The 22,155-nt window shown below is 43.7% G+C and overlaps 1 protein-coding gene across 1 annotated transcript in view; it reads right to left on the bottom strand.

Annotated features, from left to right (window-relative positions):
• The window catches only part of LOC137095565 (tektin-4-like), a 63,141-nt gene that overhangs the window by 4,771 nt on the left and 36,215 nt on the right, over positions 1-22,155 (bottom strand). Inside the window, exons 5-6 of the mRNA XM_067462349.1 lie at positions 5,588-5,741; positions 5,193-5,317 (exon numbers count right to left, since the gene is read on the bottom strand). Of these exons, the coding sequence (XP_067318450.1) occupies positions 5,193-5,317; positions 5,588-5,741 (279 nt within the window). The remainder of the gene's footprint in view (positions 1-5,192; positions 5,318-5,587; positions 5,742-22,155) is intronic.

Genomic DNA, 22,155 nt, shown 5'->3' with positions numbered 1-22,155 from the left:
CTTCTCACCAAATGTGCGGAGCACAACCTTGTCATCACCAACACGCTCTTCCGCCAGAAAAACAAGTTCAAGACATCATGGAAGCACCCCCGGTCAAAGCATTGGCACCTCTTAGACTATGTAATCACACGTGCCAGAGACCGCCGTGACGTACTCCTCACAAGAGCCATGACAGGTGCTGACGACTGCTGGACCGACCACAGGCTAATCCGATCCACGATGGCTATCAAGATCGCCCCCAAGCGCAGACTCCAAGGAAGGAAGACAAGGCGCAAAATGAACACCCAAGCCCTTCAGGAGCCCTCCAGGCGAGCCCATCTCCAAACAGCACTCAAGGACCATCTACCCACAGTACACCCCGAAAATGTTGAGGAACATTGAAACAAACTGAAGATCTCCATCATCCAAGCCTGCGAAGAAACTATTGGATACCAAGCCAAGAAACATCAAGACTGGTTTGACGAAAATGACATCGAGATCCAACAGCTAATCGACAAGAAAAGGAAAGCCTTCCAAACATGGCAGAGAGACATCAACTGTGCTGCTAAGAAAAAGATCTACGCCAGTGCAAAAGCTGAGGTCCAAAGAAGGACAAGAGAACTCAAGAACATCTGGTGGACAAAGAAGGCTGAAGAAATCCAACACCTGGCAGATACCCATAATGCTCAAGGATTTTTCAAAGCCACAAAGGTCATCTATGGGCCAAGAAACCATGGCATACAGCCTCTACGCTCATCAGACGGAACCAAACTCCTGAAGGACCAAAAGTCAATTGCACTACGTTGGAAAGAACACTACCAAAGCCTCCTAAACCGCAGCTCCAGTGTGGCCGAAGAGGTCCTCTCACAAATCCCGCAACAGCAAACCAGGGATGAGCTTGCAGCACTGCCTAGTTTGGAAGAAGTCAGCAATGCCATCAGCCAACAAAAGAACAACAAAGCCAGCGGACCGGATGGGATCCCTGCTGAAATCTTTAAAGAGGGAGGACCTGCGCTGACACACCAACTCCACCAGCTCATAGAAAAAGTGTGGGTGACCGAGAAAATCCCAGCAGACTTCAAGGATGCCACCATCATCACCCTCTTCAAAAAAGGGGAAAGAACAGACTGCGGAAACTATCGAAGTATCTCCCTTCTAACCTCTGCTGGAAAAATCCTCGCAAGAATCCTTGCAAACCGCCTTCTGCCCCTCTCAGAAGACACCCTCCCAGAATCCCAGAACGGCTTCCGCCCCTCCAGAGGAACCGTGGACATGATCTTCACTGCACGACAGCTCCAAGAAAAATGCAGGGAACAAAACCAACCTCTGTACATGGCATTCATTGACCTTGCAAAGGCATTCGACACAGTGAATCGCAGCGCTCTCTGGACCATCCTCCAAAAAATCGGGTGCCCAAGCAAATTTGTGAACATCCTGCGGCTCCTCCACGATGACATGATGGCAACAGTCTTGGACAGCAATGGCTCCCAAAGTGACCCATTTAAGGTGGAATCGGGTGTCAAACAGGGATGTGTTATTGCCCCAACTTTATTCTCCATCTTCATCGCCATGATACTACACCTTGTTGATGAGAAGCTTCCCACCGGAGTGGAAATCATCTATCGGACAGACGGCAAGCTATTTAACCTCAGCAGACTGAAAGCCAAAACCAAGGTCACAACAACATCTGTTATAGAACTCCAGTATGCTGATGACAATGTCGTCTGTGCGCATACAGAAGAAGATCTACAAGCCACTCTCAACACCTTTGCAGAAGCATACACAAAGCTTGGCCTGTCACTGAACATTGAGAAAACCAAAGTGCTGTTCCAGCAGTCACCAGCCGCCCCCTCTCCAATGCCAGAGATACAGCTTAATGGTGTAACACTAGAAAATGTCGACCATTTCCGCTACCTTGGCAGCCACCTCTCCACCAAAGTCAACATCGACGCCGAAATACAACACCGCCTGAGCTCTGCAAGTGCAGCATTTTCCCGTATGAAGCAGAGAGTGTTTGAGGACCGGGACATCCGTAGGGATACTAAGGTGCTTGTCTATAAAGCTATTGTCCTCCCAACCCTGCTATATGCCTGTGAGACGTGGACTGTCTACAGACGTCACATGCAGCTCCTGGAACGATTCCATCAGCGCTGCCTCCGGAAAATCCTGCAAATCTCCTGGGAAGACAAGCGGACAAACATCAGCGTGCTGGAGGAAGCAAAGACCACCAGCATTGAAGCAATGGTCCTTCAACATCAACTCCGCTGGACAGGCCACGTTGTCCGGATGCCTGACCACCGTCTCCCAAAGCAGTTGCTCTACTCCGAACTTAAGAACGGAAAACGGAATGTTGGTGGGCAGGAAAAGAGATTCAAAGATGGGCTCAAAGCCAACCTTAAAAACTCTGGCATTGACACTGAGAACTGGGAGGCCCTGGCCCTTGAGCGCTCCAGCTGGAGGTCAGCTGTGACCAGCAGTGCTGCAGAATTCGAGGAGGCACGAGTGGAGGGTGAAAGAGAGAAACGTGCCAGGAGGAAGGCGCGTCAAGCCAACCCCGACCGGGACCGCCTTCCACCTGGAAACCAATGCCCTCACTGCGGAAGAAGATGCAGAGCAAGAATAGGGCTCCACAGCCACATGCGGACCCACAAGGAAACCCATGATGGAAGACCATCTTACTCGTCCAACGAGGGATCGCCTAAGTAAGTAAAGAAGTAAGTAAGATGCCGAAAAGGCCTTTGACCACCCGAACTGGGATTTTTTTTAACAACAATCCTAAAAGAAATTGATATTAGATATCCCATACTAAATGCCATAAAAGCTATATACACCAGCCAATCGGCGAAAGTAATAGTGAATGGCCTACACACAGATGAAATAAAAATCCAAAGAGGAGTTAGGCAGGGATGTCCATTATCCCCCCTGCTGTTCATATTAGTACTAGAAAATTTGTTAGAAGACCTCAGAACAGATAAAGAACTTAAAGGCTTAAAAATTAGATCGGAGGAATATAAAGTCCTAGCGTTTGCCGATGATGTGGTGTGCATTATAGAAAATCCAGCTCAGACCATCACAAAATGGATATCAAAAATCAAAAATTTCAGAAAGTTTGCAGGACTCAAAATAAATAAAAACAAAACTAAAGTTCTAACCAAAAACGTGAACAAGGAAGGGAAAGATAAGATTTTAAAAGATTCAGGGATAGAAGTGGTCAAAAAAAATCAAATACTTAGGTATTACAATCTCAGCAACGAATAGGCACCTATTCAAAGATAACTATGAAAAGGTATGGGACAAAATACAAAAAAAACCCTCAAAAACTGGAAATATTTAAACCTATCATTACTAGGGAAGATTTCAACTATTAAAATGAGTGTATTGGCCCAAATGATCTTCCTATTCCAAATGATTCCAATTATAAAAACAGGCAAATGCTTCAAAAATGGAATAAAGACATCTTAAACTTCATTTGGGACGGGAAAAAGCTAAGGATCAAATTCAAAAACCTTATAGATGCAAAAAGCAGAGGGGGACTGGCTCTACCAGACCTGCTGACATATTATGAAGTGTGTGCTTTATTATGGGCAAAAACATGGGCCATTCTAGAACAGAAAAAGATCTTAATCCTGGAAGGGCATGACATCAGAAGGGGATGGCATGCCTATCTATACCATAAGAGGGAGATCCCAAAAAGCAGATGGCTTAGTTATAAGCAACTGCTTGTAAAAAAATAATAATGAGTGGTGTCTGAGATCCTTGGAAGAACTTAAGCAAGAGGACAAGGAAATGAGTTGGTTCCATTATTTACAAATAAAGGAATGTTTTAAAATAGACCGAAAGGTAGGGTTTAATGAGAAAGATACATGCTGGGACATTATAATGAGAAGGAAGAAGAAGCTGATCAGAATATTATACCAAAACCTATTGGAATGGAACAATGAGAAAGAACTTATAAAGGAAAATATGATCAGGTGGGCTAGAGACATTGGACACTCCATATTATTCAAAGACTGGGAACAGGTTTGGAAAACACAACTAAGACACATAAGGGCCATGAATGTAATAGAGAATTGGCAAAAAGTATTTTACAGATGGCACCTAACACCGATACAACTTTCCAAGTTCAATAAAAATTACGATGGAACCTGCTGGAAATGTAAGAAAGAGACTGGACCTTATTATCATCAATTTTGGGAATGTAGGAAGATCAAAAAAATTTGGCGGCTGGTACACAGACACGCCCAAAATATAATTCAACCAAAGTTTGATATGAAACTGGAGTATTACCTACTAAACATAATAGACCTAAACTTAAAGAAAAATGAAGAAAAGATTTTCTTCTATATATCGGCGGCAGCAAGAATTCTAATAGCACAAAAATGGAAAAACAAAGAAGCCCCATCCAATCAGGAGTGGATCAAAAAGATAATAGAATTTAGGGATTTGGATAAGCTTTCGCAAATATTAGAAGAACACAATAAAGGTAAACAAACTGGAAACATTTTGGGAATTACATAAGAAAACAAGTTAAACGACATTTAAGATGCTACGTAAAAGATTGAACACAGATTATCGCAAACATAAGAGGAATTGCAAAAACTGTTGGCTATTGCCCTGCGGACTGAATGGGAGTCAAATACTTCGACACCCCCCCTTTCCCTCCCCCTCTTACCTCCCTCCCCAACTCCTTTTCCCCTCCCTCCCTTCTCTCTCCCCACCATACACTATTCGCTCTTTTTTCCCATCCTTTCTATCCACAGTCGTGTTCCCCCTCTTTCACTGTATAAGTCAAAAAGAATCAATTATATATATATATATATATATATATATATATATATATATATATTAAAAAGACCCTCGCAGGTAGAGGGACGCAGAACGACTGCAATTACCACTACTCCTTTGCGGCCCAGCACGTCACCATTACATCGCTGGCAATTAGGCGTGGTGAGTGGAAGGCTCGCAAGGCCCTATCGCGGCAATACCACCAGGCCTGTTAGGACCCGCTGCTTGCGTGCCCCCCATTCCTGCTGTACTGGGGGAAGGGGAGAAAAGGAGAAGGCCCTCAGGATCCGCTGCTAGCGCCTCCCCTTCCTGCCGCACTGGGGGAAGAGGAGTGAAGGAGAAGGCCCTTAGGACCCGCCGCTACTGCGCTCCCCCCTTCCCGCCGTACCGGGGGAAGAGGAGTGAAGGAGAAGGCCTTCAGGCCCTACCTTAGCGCGCAGTTCCATCTGCTGCCGTGGCAACGCCTCCCGGCCACCCAACCGCCATTGCGCACCCCCCACATAGTAATCAGGGAGGCTGAGGGCCCGATAGACTCCGCCGCCGTGTACCCCTCCTATCACAGCAAAGGAGGGAAGAGAAAGGAGAAAGCCTACCTGCTGCCGCGCCAACGCCGCCTGCCCCCCCCCCCTCTTTGTCGATCTGGGGAAAGGGAGTGTGGGAGAAGGTCCATCAGACTGCGGCAGCAATACCATCTGGCCACTTAAGCCCTGCCGTGGCGCATCCTCTCTCCCCATTACATCGGGGGGGAGAGGGAAGAAGTAGGCCTCCCCATTCTGCCGCGGTGATGACATCGGGCCTACTAGGCCCCACCGCCGCGACGCACCTCGGCGCCAACTCCATCCGCCCCTCCCTGTTACATCGAGGGAGGGAGAAAGAGTGAAGTGAAGGCCCCCGCCAGCCGCACCGTCGACCCCGGGTCTGCTAGGCCCCACCGCCACGGTGCGCTTCGGTGCCAACACCATCTGACCCCCTCCCCGCTACATCGGCAGAGGGAGAGAGAGAGCCAAGGCCCCACTGCCGCGACATGCTTTCATGCCAATATCATCTGGCGAAGGCCCCCACCTGCCATAACAATGATATCGGGCCTGCTAGGCCCCATCGCCACAGTGTGTATCGGCGCCGACGCCGCCTAGCCCCCTCCCACTACATCGGGGAAGGAGAGAGAAGGAGAATGCCAATTGCGAAGGACCCTTGGCTGCTTGCCTGCTGACCACTCCATTGGGTCAGCCTGGGGAGGATCTGCCGCAGTATGGTGCTAACAATCTCGTAGCACTGTGCCATCTTGCTCTATCTCTTTATTTTATTTTATTTTATTTTATTTTTATTTGGATGTCTTTTTCTTTCTTTTTTGATTAGCTGTATGGTAGTATAGTTGCTGTATGTTGTATGTTGTTGTATGTATTGGTTGTTGTTTGTGACAGGAGGTGGAGAGAATAAATAGGGAATGATACATAGGAGATTGATAGCATAGGACAAAACTAGATAGGAGATCTGAGTGAAGTGAGCCCAAGGGTACACGAGACTGACTGTTGAAGGCAGGAAGGCATAGGAAGGTTTGTGAATGATATTTGGTTGTGTATGTTGGTGAGAGTGCGAAGGTTGTGTCTGTCGGTGAGAGAATCTGTGGTAGAACGTGGGGAGCGAGTGAAGCTGGGGAGTGATTGAGGAATGGTTGCTGTGATGTGAGTTGGCTGTGAGTGTGGTTTGGTAAATGTAGAGTGGTGTTGTAGTGTGGAGGAGACTATGGGATTCGTGGAGAAACTGGAGGAATGACTGACTGTGACAGAAGTTGGCTGTGAGTGAGGGTTGCTAAGCGTGGATGGGTGTTAGTGGTGTGAGTGGTACTTATTATAGACATAGGAATGGCTGAAACAGAGTCCCGTGTGAAGAACGACCTATCGCATTTATATGACCTTCTGGGTGAATCGTTCAATCTTTTGTTGCTTCAACTTAAGATTTTGAACAAGAAAATGGACCACCTTTTTAGAGGTCTTGCCTCTTTTTCAAAAACTTCAGTGCAATTCGATCCCCCAAGGACAGACAATCTCTCATGTGCAGACCTGGCCGAGGACTTGTACCCAAATGGAGAGAAAGGCTCTTTGGACCCTGGGGTGGAAGGAGGGATGGATGATGTTGCAGAGGCAAGCAAAAACACATATAGCAGAGTGCTTATCTGCAGAGTATAACTGCACCGCCTGACATTGTGCTGCTCAGTTTAGAAAAACTCATTGATTCAATTTTTATCCAAGTTCAGGAGGCTGTTAATCTTGATACATTGCTCTAGATACAGATATACACACACAGATCAGGATCCCCTGATCCACAGTCAGTCAATGGCATATACAGCAATATACTCATGACTTAGGCAACAAACAGTGAGTGAAATATACGGGCAAGAGATGTTGGCAACAGACGCATGGCAAGAGATTTCAGCAAGCAAGAGAAAGAACAAGCATTTCCTGACTTCTTTCAGACCCATCTGCTGGCCCATCATCCATAAGGGACAAATGAGTGATGAAATCCCTTGTCATGATCTCTCACACCAGAAGCAACTTGCAGTTTCTCAAGTCACAACTGACACAAATACATATACATATACATATATATCACATGATTATGGCTCAGTCTTTTCTGCATGTCCTTTAAGTAATACATCACTACCCACAATCATTCCACAGGTGTGTGACCACATGTCAATTAGAACTGTATTTTACACTGCCAATGCCTTTCTATCTAACAATGCATTTTCTATCTAACAGTGCAATGTCTGTTTCTGTGGGATTCGAACCCCATGTTGGTCACTGCCACATATCTTAAATCTCAAAGACCTGAATGAATACAATAATAGGAAGGAAGGATTTTAAATGAATTTTTTTACTGCTGTTTGTGTTTAATTCTGTTTTATTTTTTATATATTCATATATTTTAAATTCTGTGCTAATGCTTTTGTGTCCCCTTTGGAAGATAAAGCAAATGATGATGATGATGATGATGATGATGATGATGATGATGATTATGGAGGGAAGAAAGGAAGGAAGGAAGGAGGGTCCAAAAAGACCTTCTCTAGAAGGGAGTTGCAAAGTCAATTAGCAGCCACCCAAAATTGATAAAACTATAGTGTTAGAAATTTGCTTTTAACTGCTATGGCTGCAGCCTAGGAAGGCATGAGAGCTCTCCAGCGGATAGTCCTCAATGCCTTCAGCTGAATCATACATCTCTAAACTGCCATTTTATTTATTTATTTCATGTCAAGCACACTGCATAAATAAGTATAAAACTGATAAAATAGAGGGAGCACAAGCGGCTAAATAATTTTAGATCAAAAACGGGCAACAGCTATTGCATTGTCTGTAGCTTTAAACAATTCTTCCTCTGTGCATGAGGCAGGACATTGTGAGCAAGCATACAGATGCGGAGTTGTTTGTTCTGCTCCACAGTAGCACAAGGTGGAGGATTCTTCTTGGTAGTGCCATTTTTCCAGGTTGTCTTTTTATCTGCCCACTCCACTTCTGAGTTTGTTCAGGGATTTCCAAGTTGCCCATTCTTGGTTTGCCCCTGGAGGAAGACCCTTGTGGGGGGCCATTCAGTTGGGATTTTCTGGTTTAGCTACCTAGAGGTATACTCCTGCTGTTGCTGGAGGAACATTAAGAGGAATGATGGTTCTCATGAAACTTTCCCTTGATTTGAGCCTACTGGGAAGAGGCTGATAGCCATTCACTGGGTGGCTTTCACAGTGTTCATCCTTATTTCTCTCTCAGTTGGCAGCAACTTCACATTGCACATTTGAGGGGGGGGGGGCAATGCCAGCTGGCTTAGAGTCTATCAACAGGTTTTCTTCACTATGAAGTGAAGTGAAGAGAACAAAGTCAGAAGGAGAAATGGAGAGCTTGGGCGGAAGTGGTGGAAGTGATGGAGCGAGGAGGCACGAGAAAGGGCGGAAGAAGGAAGAAAGAAGGTGGAGGAAACATCCGAAATAAGGGAAGGAGAGTGATTGAGAGTGGTAGAGGAGTAGAGTGAAAAATGAGAGAACATCAAACAAGGAGTTAAAAGCCAAAACAACAAGACACAATAAAAGAAAATTAAGACAACGGCAAAGAACTGGATGGAGAGAATAGAAGAGGGAAAGGTTCAAAAAGGATACTCCTGGAATTACTTGACAATTACTTGTTAATGAAATAGACTAGAATGGATTAGAATGTGGATAATGGATTGAACTAGGATTTGATTGGACTGGACAGACATAGGAAACAGGTATCACGTATATTTGATATTTACTATCTGCTATTTATTTATTTATCTATTTGCTATTAGCTATTTATTAATAATTGCTACTTAGGAAAGATCAGTTAATTTATCAATTTAGATGATAGAACGGAATACTGGTTGATATAGGACATTAATTAACAAAGAAGTGGACTTGAGCCATATGAATTGATATAAGGTATAAGATACATGGACTCTATTTATAGGACAATAATTGATTAACAAAGAAGTGGACTTGGACTTGGAATGGACTGATGTAAGATATAAGGAACAGCATATATAACATAGATAACTCATATACCATATGACATACATTGTAACTCATTAGCAACATCAAAATTGAAGTAGTAATTAATTGAGTAACTCAAGAACTTAGGTATAAGGATAACCAAGGGTTACCATTAGGTAAATATAACATATATATCTTACATAGAACATCTTGTCAATTCATCGGTAACATCAAAAGTGAAATAGTAGTTAGGAAATTAAGAACAAAGGATTACTCAACTTAAGAAGAACAAGGAATCAGTGTGAATTGGGGAAAAAATCTTCGTACTATAAATACACAAGGACGATGTCTACACAAAAAGGGAAGATGGAGAGAGACAGGGAAAAGGACAAGGAAAAAAAAGGTACTGGAACAGCTAGAAAGGACTCACTTCCAGAGGAACTAAGCATTAAAGATGTCTTGAAAAAAATCTGGAAACTACAGAAGTTCAAAAGATACAAGAAAATCAAGAGGTGCAAAGTAAGACCAGCTGGGCTTTCCACAGAAGTTGAGGAAGGGAAGCAGGAACCCATTTTGTTTCTTTCTGCTTCAGGGTAAGCTTTGTTTAAATTTAACAGCTTTCAGCGCTGCTTTCTTTTGAGAGGCGGGGCTTCCTGAGTTTAAAAATTAACTGCTCTGTTTGAGGGGAGGGGCTTCCTGAGTTTAAAAATTAACTGCTCTGTTTGAGGGGAGGGGCTTCCTGAGTTTAAAAATTAACTGCTCTGTTTGAGAGGCGGGGCTTCCTGGTTATCCTATATAAACCAGTGTCTGAACCCAAGGGGCAGCTGGGCTTTCCACAGAAGTTGAGGAAGCAGGAACCCATTTTGTTTCCTTCTGCTTCAGGGTAAGCTTTGTTTAAATTTAACAGCTTTCAGCGCTGCTTTCTTTTGAGGGGCGGGGCTTCCTGTGTTTAAAAATTAACTGCTCTGTTTGAGGGGAGGGGCTTCCTGAGTTTAAAAATTAACTGCTCTGTTTGAGAGGCGGGGCTTCCTGGTTATCCTATATAAACCAGTGTCTGAACCCAAGGGGCAGCTGGGCTTTCCACAGAAGTTGAGGAAGCAGGAACCCATTTTGTTTCCTTCTGCTTCAGGGTAAGCTTTGTTTAAATTTAACAGCTTTCAGCGCTGCTTTCTTTTGAGAGGCGGGGCTTCCTGTGTTTAAAAATTAACTGCTCTCTTTGAGGGGAGGGGCTTCCTGAGTTTAAAAATTAACTGCTCTGTTTGAGAGGCGGGGCTTCCTGGTTATCCTATATAAACCAGTGTCTGAACCCAAGGGGCAGCTGGGCTTTCCACAGAAGTTGAGGAAGCAGGAACCCATTTTGTTTCCTTCTGCTTCAGGGTAAGCTTTGTTTAAATTTAACAGCTTTCAGCGCTGCTTTCTTTTGAGAGGCGGGGCTTCCTGTGTTTAAAAATTAACTGCTCTCTTTGAGGGGAGGGGCTTCCTGAGTTTAAAAATTAACTGCTCTGTTTGAGAGGCGGGGCTTCCTGGTTATTCTATATAAACCAGTGTCTGAACCCAAGGGGCAGCTGGGCTTTCCACAGAAGTTGAGGAAGCAGGAACCCATTTTGTTTTCTTCTGCTTCAGGGTAAGCTTTGTTTAAATTTAACAGCTTTCAGCTCTGCTTTCTTTTTGAGGCGGGGCTTCCTGTGTTTAAAAATTAACTGCTCTGTTTGAGGGGAGGGGCTTCCTGAGTTTAAAAATTAACTGCTCTGTTTGAGAGGCGGGGCTTCCTGGTTATCCTATATAAACCAGTGTCTGAACCCAAGGGGCAGCTGGGCTTTCCACAGAAGTTGAGGAAGCAGGAACCCATTTTGTTTCCTTCTGCTTCAGGGTAAGCTTTGTTTAAATTTAACAGCTTTCAGCGCTGCTTTCTTTTGAGAGGCGGGGCTTCCTGTGTTTAAAAATTAACTGCTCTCTTTGAGGGGAGGGGCTTCCTGAGTTTAAAAATTAACTGCTCTGTTTGAGAGGCGGGGCTTCCTGGTTATCCTATATAAACCAGTGTCTGAACCCAAGGGGCAGCTGGGCTTTCCACAGAAGTTGAGGAAGCAGGAACCCATTTTGTTTCCTTCTGCTTCAGGGTAAGCTTTGTTTAAATTTAACAGCTTTCAGCGCTGCTTTCTTTTGAGAGGCGGGGCTTCCTGAGTTTAAAAATTAACTGCTCTGTTTGAGGGGAGGGGCTTCCTGAGTTTAAAAATTAACTGCTCTGTTCGAGGGGAGGGGCTTCCTGAGTTTAAAAATTAACTGCTCTGTTTGAGAGGCGGGGCTTCCTGGTTATCCTATATAAACCAGTGTCTGAACCCAAGGGGCAGCTGGGCTTTCCACAGAAGTTGAGGAAGCAGGAACCCATTTTGTTTCCTTCTGCTTCAGGGTAAGCTTTGTTTAAATTTAACAGCTTTCAGCGCTGCTTTCTTTTGAGGGGCGGGGCTTCCTGTGTTTAAAAATTAACTGCTCTGTTTGAGGGGAGGGGCTTCCTGAGTTTAAAAATTAACTGCTCTGTTTGAGAGGCGGGGCTTCCTGGTTATCCTATATAAACCAGTGTCTGAACCCAAGGGGCAGCTGGGCTTTCCACAGAAGTTGAGGAAGCAGGAACCCATTTTGTTTCCTTCTGCTTCAGGGTAAGCTTTGTTTAAATTTAACAGCTTTCAGCGCTGCTTTCTTTTGAGAGGCGGGGCTTCCTGTGTTTAAAAATTAACTGCTCTCTTTGAGGGGAGGGGCTTCCTGAGTTTAAAAATTAACTGCTCTGTTTGAGAGGCGGGGCTTCCTGGTTATCCTATATAAACCAGTGTCTGAACCCAAGGGGCAGCTGGGCTTTCCACAGAAGTTGAGGAAGCAGGAACCCATTTTGTTTCCTTCTGCTTCAGGGTAAGCTTTGTTTAAATTTAACAGCTTTCAGCGCTGCTTTCTTTTGAGAGGCGGGGCTTCCTGTGTTTAAAAATTAACTGCTCTCTTTGAGGGGAGGGGCTTCCTGAGTTTAAAAATTAACTGCTCTGTTTGAGAGGCGGGGCTTCCTGGTTATTCTATATAAACCAGTGTCTGAACCCAAGGGGCAGCTGGGCTTTCCACAGAAGTTGAGGAAGCAGGAACCCATTTTGTTTTCTTCTGCTTCAGGGTAAGCTTTGTTTAAATTTAACAGCTTTCAGCTCTGCTTTCTTTTTGAGGCGGGGCTTCCTGTGTTTAAAAATTAACTGCTCTGTTTGAGGGGAGGGGCTTCCTGAGTTTAAAAATTAACTGCTCTGTTTGAGAGGCGGGGCTTCCTGGTTATCCTATATAAACCAGTGTCTGAACCCAAGGGGCAGCTGGGCTTTCCACAGAAGTTGAGGAAGCAGGAACCCATTTTGTTTCCTTCTGCTTCAGGGTAAGCTTTGTTTAAATTTAACAGCTTTCAGCGCTGCTTTCTTTTGAGAGGCGGGGCTTCCTGTGTTTAAAAATTAACTGCTCTCTTTGAGGGGAGGGGCTTCCTGAGTTTAAAAATTAACTGCTCTGTTTGAGAGGCGGGGCTTCCTGGTTATTCTATATAAACCAGTGTCTGAACCCAAGGGGCAGCTGGGCTTTCCACAGAAGTTGAGGAAGCAGGAACCCATTTTGTTTCCTTCTGCTTCAGGGTAAGCTTTGTTTAAATTTAACAGCTTTCAGCGCTGCTTTCTTTTTGAGGCGGGGCTTCCTGAGTTTAAAAATTAACTGCTCTGTTTGAGGGGAGGGGCTTCCTGAGTTTAAAAATTAACTGCTCTGTTTGAGAGGCGGGGCTTCCTGGTTATCCTATATAAACCAGTGTCTGAACCCAAGGGGCAGCTGGGCTTTCCACAGAAGTTGAGGAAGCAGGAACCCATTTTGTTTCCTTCTGCTTCAGGGTAAGCTTTGTTTAAATTTAACAGCTTTCAGCGCTGCTTTCTTTTGAGAGGCGGGGCTTCCTGAGTTTAAAAATTAACTGCTCTGTTTGAGGGGAGGGGCTTCCTGAGTTTAAAAATTAACTGCTCTGTTTGAGGGGAGGGGCTTCCTGAGTTTAAAAATTAACTGCTCTGTTTGAGAGGCGGGGCTTCCTGGTTATCCTATATAAACCAGTGTCTGAACCCAAGGGGCAGCTGGGCTTTCCACAGAAGTTGAGGAAGCAGGAACCCATTTTGTTTCCTTCTGCTTCAGGGTAAGCTTTGTTTAAATTTAACAGCTTTCAGCGCTGCTTTCTTTTGAGGGGCGGGGCTTCCTGTGTTTAAAAATTAACTGCTCTGTTTGAGGGGAGGGGCTTCCTGAGTTTAAAAATTAACTGCTCTGTTTGAGAGGCGGGGCTTCCTGGTTATCCTATATAAACCAGTGTCTGAACCCAAGGGGCAGCTGGGCTTTCCACAGAAGTTGAGGAAGCAGGAACCCATTTTGTTTCCTTCTGCTTCAGGGTAAGCTTTGTTTAAATTTAACAGCTTTCAGCGCTGCTTTCTTTTGAGAGGCGGGGCTTCCTGTGTTTAAAAATTAACTGCTCTCTTTGAGGGGAGGGGCTTCCTGAGTTTAAAAATTAACTGCTCTGTTTGAGAGGCGGGGCTTCCTGGTTATCCTATATAAACCAGTGTCTGAACCCAAGGGGCAGCTGGGCTTTCCACAGAAGTTGAGGAAGCAGGAACCCATTTTGTTTCCTTCTGCTTCAGGGTAAGCTTTGTTTAAATTTAACAGCTTTCAGCTCTGCTTTCTTTTTGAGGCGGGGCTTCCTGTGTTTAAAAATTAACTGCTCTGTTTGAGGGGAGGGGCTTCCTGAGTTTAAAAATTAACTGCTCTGTTTGAGAGGCGGGGCTTCCTGGTTATCCTATATAAACCAGTGTCTGAACCCAAGGGGCAGCTGGGCTTTCCACAGAAGTTGAGGAAGCAGGAACCCATTTTGTTTCCTTCTGCTTCAGGGTAAGCTTTGTTTAAATTTAACAGCTTTCAGCGCTGCTTTCTTTTGAGAGGCGGGGCTTCCTGTGTTTAAAAATTAACTGCTCTCTTTGAGGGGAGGGGCTTCCTGAGTTTAAAAATTAACTGCTCTGTTTGAGAGGCGGGGCTTCCTGGTTATTCTATATAAACCAGTGTCTGAACCCAAGGGGCAGCTGGGCTTTCCACAGAAGTTGAGGAAGCAGGAACCCATTTTGTTTCCTTCTGCTTCAGGGTAAGCTTTGTTTAAATTTAACAGCTTTCAGCGCTGCTTTCTTTTTGAGGCGGGGCTTCCTGAGTTTAAAAATTAACTGCTCTGTTTGAGGGGAGGGGCTTCCTGAGTTTAAAAATTAACTGCTCTGTTTGAGAGGCGGGGCTTCCTGGTTATCCTATATAAACCAGTGTCTGAACCCAAGGGGCAGCTGGGCTTTCCACAGAAGTTGAGGAAGCAGGAACCCATTTTGTTTCCTTCTGCTTCAGGGTAAGCTTTGTTTAAATTTAACAGCTTTCAGCGCTGCTTTCTTTTGAGAGGCGGGGCTTCCTGTGTTTAAAAATTAACTGCTCTCTTTGAGGGGAGGGGCTTCCTGAGTTTAAAAATTAACTGCTTTGTTTGAGAGGCGGGGCTTCCTGGTTATCCTATATAAACCAGTGTTGCGCGCGCCATGAGGCGCGCGCGAACTCGTACACTCAGTAACCTATACTTTCACCCCTGCATACAGACAACATCAAACACACACCAAGAGGAGGTCATTAGCAACCTCCAGATGGAACAAACACGAAAACTTCCCGTCTCATGCACAAGCTGTGGCATGTTCAGCTTTTTCACACTACAATTACTCAATTACATCTGCCCCAAGTCTACACAGATCACTCGCATGGAACACGGGATACGACAACTCGAGGACAGTATTAAGACCCTTAAGGACATTCAGGAACTTGAGCTGTTCTTAGACACCACACACCACACTGGCCTAGACACGCAGCCCATATCACACCAACATTACGGGGAGGCTCAACAGAACAGCACCTCAGATGTGGACAACCCTCAGGCTTGGAGAAATGTCACCCTTAGAAGGACACATAGGACCCGGAAGCCTCCTCAGAATACTTCCGCTCAGCTGCAGTTACACAATAGATTCCAAATTCTCACACAACTAGCACCTGACCAAGAAACACAACATATTGGGGAAGACCAGAATGGCTTAGATACTGATCAGTGGCTCATCCTTGATCAGTGTGCAGGGGATAGCCCTGACTGGGACAACACTTCACAACATTCACACTTGCACAATCCTGCAGGGGTACCATCCCCAACCATAGACCAGGAGCAACAGGAACACATACAGGAGAACCATAGGCTCTTGGACGAATCTCAATGGATTGTCCTTGACGAATGCACCGGGGATGTCGAGGAGGAGGACAACACTTTTCACCTACACAATTCACACCAACAGGATCACTTTTCTGGAGACCTACACATTACATTGCACAAAAGGGGCCCTGTCATTCCTGAAAGTAAACAGGTCTTGGTAGTAGGCGACTCCCTCCTTAGAGGAACGGAAGCTGTCATTTCCAGACCGGATGGGATGGCTCGAGAAATATGCTGCCTACCGGGGGCAAAAATACACCATATCACTCAGAGGCTCACCAGGCTCCTCAAGCCCTATCACCGTCCTCCCCTCATGTTGATTCATGTAGGAACCAATGATACTGCAAGGCATACGTTTCAAAAGATCACAAATGATTTTCGAGCTCTAGGAGCAATGCTAAAAGAATGTAATGTACAGGTGGTCTTTTCATCCCTCCTCCCTGTTGTAAGACACGGACCCACAAGAGCCAGAAAAATAGTCCAGGTCAATGACTGGCTTAGAAAATGGTGTCAGGAGGAACGCTTTGGCTTCCTCGACCATGGCCTGTTATTCCAGGAGGATGGCCTACTGGCAAGGGATGGGGTGCATCTCACACAAGTAGGAAAACACCTTTTTGCTCACCTCATTAGACGCACTTTAAACTAGGTCCACCGGGGGAGGGGGACAACAGCCTTGCGAACACTACTTTACCCATAATGTCTGGGAATCGCCAGAAGGCTAAACGGAGGGCTGCACAAACACAACAAGGACCAAGTACCAAAAGCACAATAATCCCAATTAAACAGCTCAAGGGAAGATCCCAGGGGCTCACATGTCTTTACACTAATGCACAGAGCATGGGAAATAAACAAGACGAACTCCAACTTCTAGCACAACACCACAAAAATGATATCATAGCCATCACTGAAACCTGGTGGGATGACTCCTATCGCTGGAATGTAGATATCGAGGGGTATAACCTCTTTCACAGAAACCGAACAAAGGGGAGAGGAGGCGGAGTAGCCTTATATGTCAAAAACTCTTATGCTGCAGAAGAAATTCAAGACAGCAATCTGGGAAACCAGCTTGAAATCATCTGGATAAGAATCAAGGGAACTGGGACTCAAAAAGATGTCGTTGTAGGCGTCTACTACAGACCCCCAAGCCAGGAGGAAGATCTTGATGAAGCCTTCTGCCAACAGTTGACCAAACAGGCACAGAGAAGAGATGTAGTAGTCATGGGCGATTTCAACTATCCCGATATTTGCTGGAAAACAAACTCGGCCAAGAGTACAAGGTCCAACAAATTCCTCGCTTGCCTTGCAGACAATTTCATGGTCCAGAAGGTAGAAGAGGCAACAAGGGGATTGGCTACTCTTGATCTCATCCTAACAAATGCGGAGGACCTGATCGATGCGGTCAAAGTGGTAGGATCCTTAGGGGCAAGTGACCATGTGCTCCTGCAATTTGAAGTACAAAGGAAGGCCGAAACGAAGACAAGTCAAACCCGCATTTTGGACTTTAGGAGAGCTGATTTCCAAAAAAATGAAGGAAACGCTGAGCAGCATTCCGTGGACACAGATACTAAAACACAAGGGAGCTATGGATGGATGGGAATTTCTCAAGAGTGAAATACTCAAAGCGCAATTGCAAACCGTGCCAACAAAGAGAAAAAATAGGACAAGTGCAAAGAAGCCAGAATGGATGTCCAAAGAACTTCTAACTGTGCTAAGACACAAAAGAGACATGCACAAGAAGTGGAAAAAGGGAGAAATCACCAAAAGAAGAATTCAAACAAATAGCCAACACCTGTAGGGAAAAGGTCCGCAAAGCTAAAGCAAAAAACGAGCTCAGACTTGCCAGGGACATTAAAAACAATAAAAAGGGCTTCTATTCTTATGTCAGTAGAAAAAGGAAAAACAAGGAGGCGATAGGACCTCTTCGAGGAGAAGATGGGGCAATGCTGACAGGGGATAGGGAAAAGGCAGAACTACTTAATGCCTTCTTTGCCTCGGTCTTCTCACAAAAAGAGAGTCTTCAACCTCAGCAAGATGGAGTGGATGAGGGATTGGAGGACATCCAACCCCAAATTGGGAAAGAAGTCGTCCAGGAATACCTGGCCACTCTTAATGAGTTGATCTGGCCCTGGTCCCCAGGGCCAGACCAACTACACCCCAGAGTATTGAAGGAACTAGCGGAAGTCATTTTGGCAACCATCTTTGAGAGTTCTTGGAGAACGGGAGAAGTTCCAGCAGATTGGAGGAGGGCCAATGTGGTCCCAATCTTCAAGAAGGGAAAAAAGGATGACCCAAACAACTACCGTCCGGTCAGCCTCACGTCGATACCGGGCAAGACTCTGGAAAAGATTAAGAAAGCGGTCTGCAAACACTTAGAAACAAATGCAGTCATCGCTAATAGTCAACATGGATTTATCAAAAACAAGTCATGCCAGACTAATCTGATCTCTTTCACCGATAGAGCTACAAGCTGGGTAGATGCGGGGAATGCCGTGGATGTAGCGTACCTGGATTTCAGTAAGGCCTTCGACAAGGTCCCCCATGACCTTCTGGCAAGGAAACTAGTCCAATGTGGGCTAGGCAAAACTATGGTGAGGTGGATCTGTAATGGTCAAGTGGACGAATACAGAGAGTGCTCACTAATGCTTCCTCTTCATCTTGGAAAGAAGTGACGAGCGGAGTGCCGCAGGGTTCCGTCCTGGGCCCGGTCCTGTTCAACATCTTTATTAATGACTTAGATGAAGGGTTAGAAGGCATGATCATCAAGTTTGCAGACGACACCAAATTGGGAGGGATAGCCAATAGTCCAGAGGACAAGAGCAGAATTCAAAACGATCTTGACAGATTAGAGATGGGCCAAAACTAACAAAATGAAGTTCAACAGTGACAAATGCAAGATACTCCACTTTGGCAGAAAAAATAAAATGCAAAGATACAGAATGGGGGACGCCTGGCTCGAGAGCAGTACGTGTGAAAAAGATCTTGGAGTCCTCGTGGACAACAAGTTAAACATGAGCCAACAATGTGATGCGGCGGCAAAAAAAGCCAATGGGATTTTGGCCTGCATCAATAGGAGCATAGTGTCTAGATCTAGGGAAGTAATGCTACCCCTCTATTCTGCTTTGGTTAGACCACATCTGGAATATTGTGTCCAATTCTGGGCACCACAATTCAAGAGAGATATTGACAAGCTGGAATGTGTCCAGAGGAGGGCGACTAAAATGATCAAGGGTCTGGAGAACAAGCCCTATGAGGAGCGGCTTAGGGAACTGGGCATGTTTAGCCTGAAGAAGAGAAGGCTGAGAGGAGATATGATAGCCATGTATAAATATGTGAGAGGAAGCCACAGGGAGGAGGGAGCAAGCTTGTTTTCTGCTTCCTTGGAGACTAGGACGCGGAACAATGGCTTCAAACTACAAGAGAGGAGATTCCATCTGAACATTAGGAAGAACTTCCTGACTGTGAGAGCCATTCAGCAGTGGAACTCTCTGCCCCGGAGTGTGGTGGAAGCTCCTTCTTTGGAAGCTTTTAAGCAGAGGCTGGATGGCCATTTGTCAGGGGTGATTTGAATGCAATATTCCTGCTTCTTGGCAGGGGGTTGGACTGAATGGCCCATGAGGTCTCTTCCAACTCTTTGATTCTATGATTCTATAAGGAGGAAATGCAAGAAAAGAGAAAAGAATTAAAGGAAAAAATGCAGACAACTATCAAAGAGGAGATGAGAGGAATGAATGAAGAAATAGGAAAACTAAAACAGGAAAACAAGGAGTTATTGAATGAGAACAAAATCATCAAGTCTCAACAAGAAGATATGAAGAAAAAGATTAAAAATTTGGAAGACACAGTTAAGTCAATGCAGAATCAACAAGAGACGGCCGAAGTTAAAGAGAAAGAATTCCAACTAAGGTTCCGCAATATAACAGAGGAAGATAAAGAAAATATCAGAGAGGTTATTATAGATATGGTAGCACATATTCTCATCAAAGAAAAAACAGTAATAGAGACAGAAGTAGACAGGGTCTTCAGAATCCAGACAAACTACTAAAAAAAAATAACACTCCAAGAGATGTAATTGTATGCTTTACAAGAAAATTCATAAGGGATTAAATATTAAAAGAAAATACGAAATCATCATTCTACAAAAGTAACAAGATCGCAATACTGAAAGAATACCCACTGACAATAATAGAAAAAAGACAAATACTATTTCCTGACAGATGAATTGAAAAAGAGAAACATAAGGTTTAAGTGGGGAAAGCTAGAGGGAATAATGGTAACATGGAGAGAAACCAGGTACTGGCTGACATCCGAGGCGAAAGCAAAGGAATTTTGGGAAAGACTTATTAAGGAAGAAAAAATAAGGAAAAAAGAGACAGAAGACCAGGAAGAACAAGAAAAGAGAAGGAAAAGACCAAGAGAAAAATCACCTATTCTCAATGAGGAAGACCCTGTCATGATGGAGATGGACACGGCACCAGAGAAAGAAATACAAGAAGATCATGATGGGGGAAATTAAAATATAATCTAACATTATAAACTGACTTAACTCCCCAAATAAAAGAAGACAAACATGGCATCAACTAAAAAAAGGTAGATATGATGTGATCTCTCTACAGGAAACCCATATCACTCATAAACATGTTGCACATTTAGAACACAAGGCATTGGGGAAGATGTATTATGCATCAGGCCCTAAGAAAAAAAAGGAGTGGTGATGTATGTAAATGAGAAAATACCATCTAACTTAGCCTTTAAGGACCAGGAAGGAAGGATGCTGGGTGTAAAAGTAGCTTTGAAGGATAAGAGTGTATTAATGTGTAATATATATGCACCTAATGATTCTAAGAGTAAATTTATTGATAAACTAAGAAAAAAATAGACGAACAAGAATATGATGAGTTGTTGATTATGGGGGACTTTAATGGGGTGATAGATGTGGTGAAAGACAAATCTAAAGGAAACAATAAGACAAAGCATAGACCCTCAGGGGGCCTACCTGGAAGATTTATGGACCTAAAAGAGGAACTAGGTTTACAAGACATTTGGAGACTTCAGCATGGAAATGAAAAGGATTTCACTTTCTTCTCGAATAGGCACAAAACATGGACATGCATAGATATGATTTTGGGGAACAAAAATGATATTAAATAAGGTGACTAAATCCAAAATATTACCAATGGTAAATTCTGATCACGCCCCACTACTAATAATAATGCAGGAAGAACATGGAAGAGAAAAGATATTTAATTGGAGACTTAATGATAACATACTAAGTGATCCCAAACAAGAAAAGAACAAAGAATTATTACAAGATTTTTTTTAAATTTAATACAGAGAAAGATACATCAATAGGTGTTATATGGGATGTCAGTAAGGCATTCATAAGAGGTCACCTAATAGAACAAGGGGTGAGAGCAAAAAAATTGAGAAATATGGAGCAAGATAAATTAGAGAAAGAGATAACAAATTGAGAAACACAAGCAAAAAAGAATCCTCAAGATAAAATAGTACATTATCAACTTGAGATATCAAGGAAACAAATGAATACGATACAACTAGGGGAAATGGAAAAGAAACTTAAATTTGCTAAGCAATGTCACTTGGAAAATGCTAACAAAATAGGAAAGTGGCTAGCAAGAAGAGTAGCAATAAAAAAACAAGCTAGACATTTAGAAATTGAAGAAATAAATATTCTACCAAGAATGGAGTCAGACCACTGCCCAATAGAAATAAAAATAAAATTAGAAGAGAAGGATAGAAGATGGAGATTAGATGACAATCTACTGAGAAATGAAGAGGACGTAGAAAGGAACAGGAAACTATTAAAAGAATATTTCGACATAAATAACACTCAGGAAACACACCCGTTCACACTTTGGGAGGCTAGTAAAGCAGTGATGCGGGGCAACTTCATACAACAAAAAGCAATAAAAAATAAAATTAAGAAACTAAAAGAAAAAGAGATAATGAAGAAAATTACACAAGAGGAGGCCAATCTAAAGAAAAACCCAAAGAACAGAGAAACCATCAAGAACTTGAAGAGACTACAAAAACAAAGGGAATTCCTAGAACAAGAAGAAAGGGCGAAACAACTAAAATTTATAAGACAAGACTATTTCGAAAACTCAAATAAACCAGGGAGATGGTTAGCAAATAAGCTAAGGAAGAGAAGGGAAACAACATTCATAACAAAACTAAAGGAAGGGGAAAAGATATACACGCAAGGAAATCAGATAAAGAACCAATTTGAAAAATTCTACCAGAAACTATGCAAAAAAGAAGAAATAGACAAAAATGCAATTTACCAATACTTGGGTGAAAGGAACATAACGCATATAACAGAGGAACAGAGAGAAGAATTGAATAGGGAAATCTCTGAAAAAGAAATTAAAAAGGCAATAAATGAGTTGAAAAAAGACAAGGCACTGGGTCCAGATGGCTTAACGGCCATCTACTATAGAACATTTCAAGACGAACTAATCCCCTCCCTCAAGAGAGTGATGAACATAATTAGAGAAAAAAGAGAAATACCCCAAACATGGAGGCAAGCACATATAACCTTAATACACAAAGAAAATACAAACCCAGAAAATGTGAAAAATTA

This window comes from Anolis sagrei, chromosome Y (genome assembly GCF_037176765.1).
Source record: "Anolis sagrei isolate rAnoSag1 chromosome Y, rAnoSag1.mat, whole genome shotgun sequence".
Lineage (NCBI taxonomy): Eukaryota > Metazoa > Chordata > Lepidosauria > Squamata > Dactyloidae > Anolis > Anolis sagrei.
This window is presented reverse-complemented; position numbering and strand designations above follow the sequence as displayed.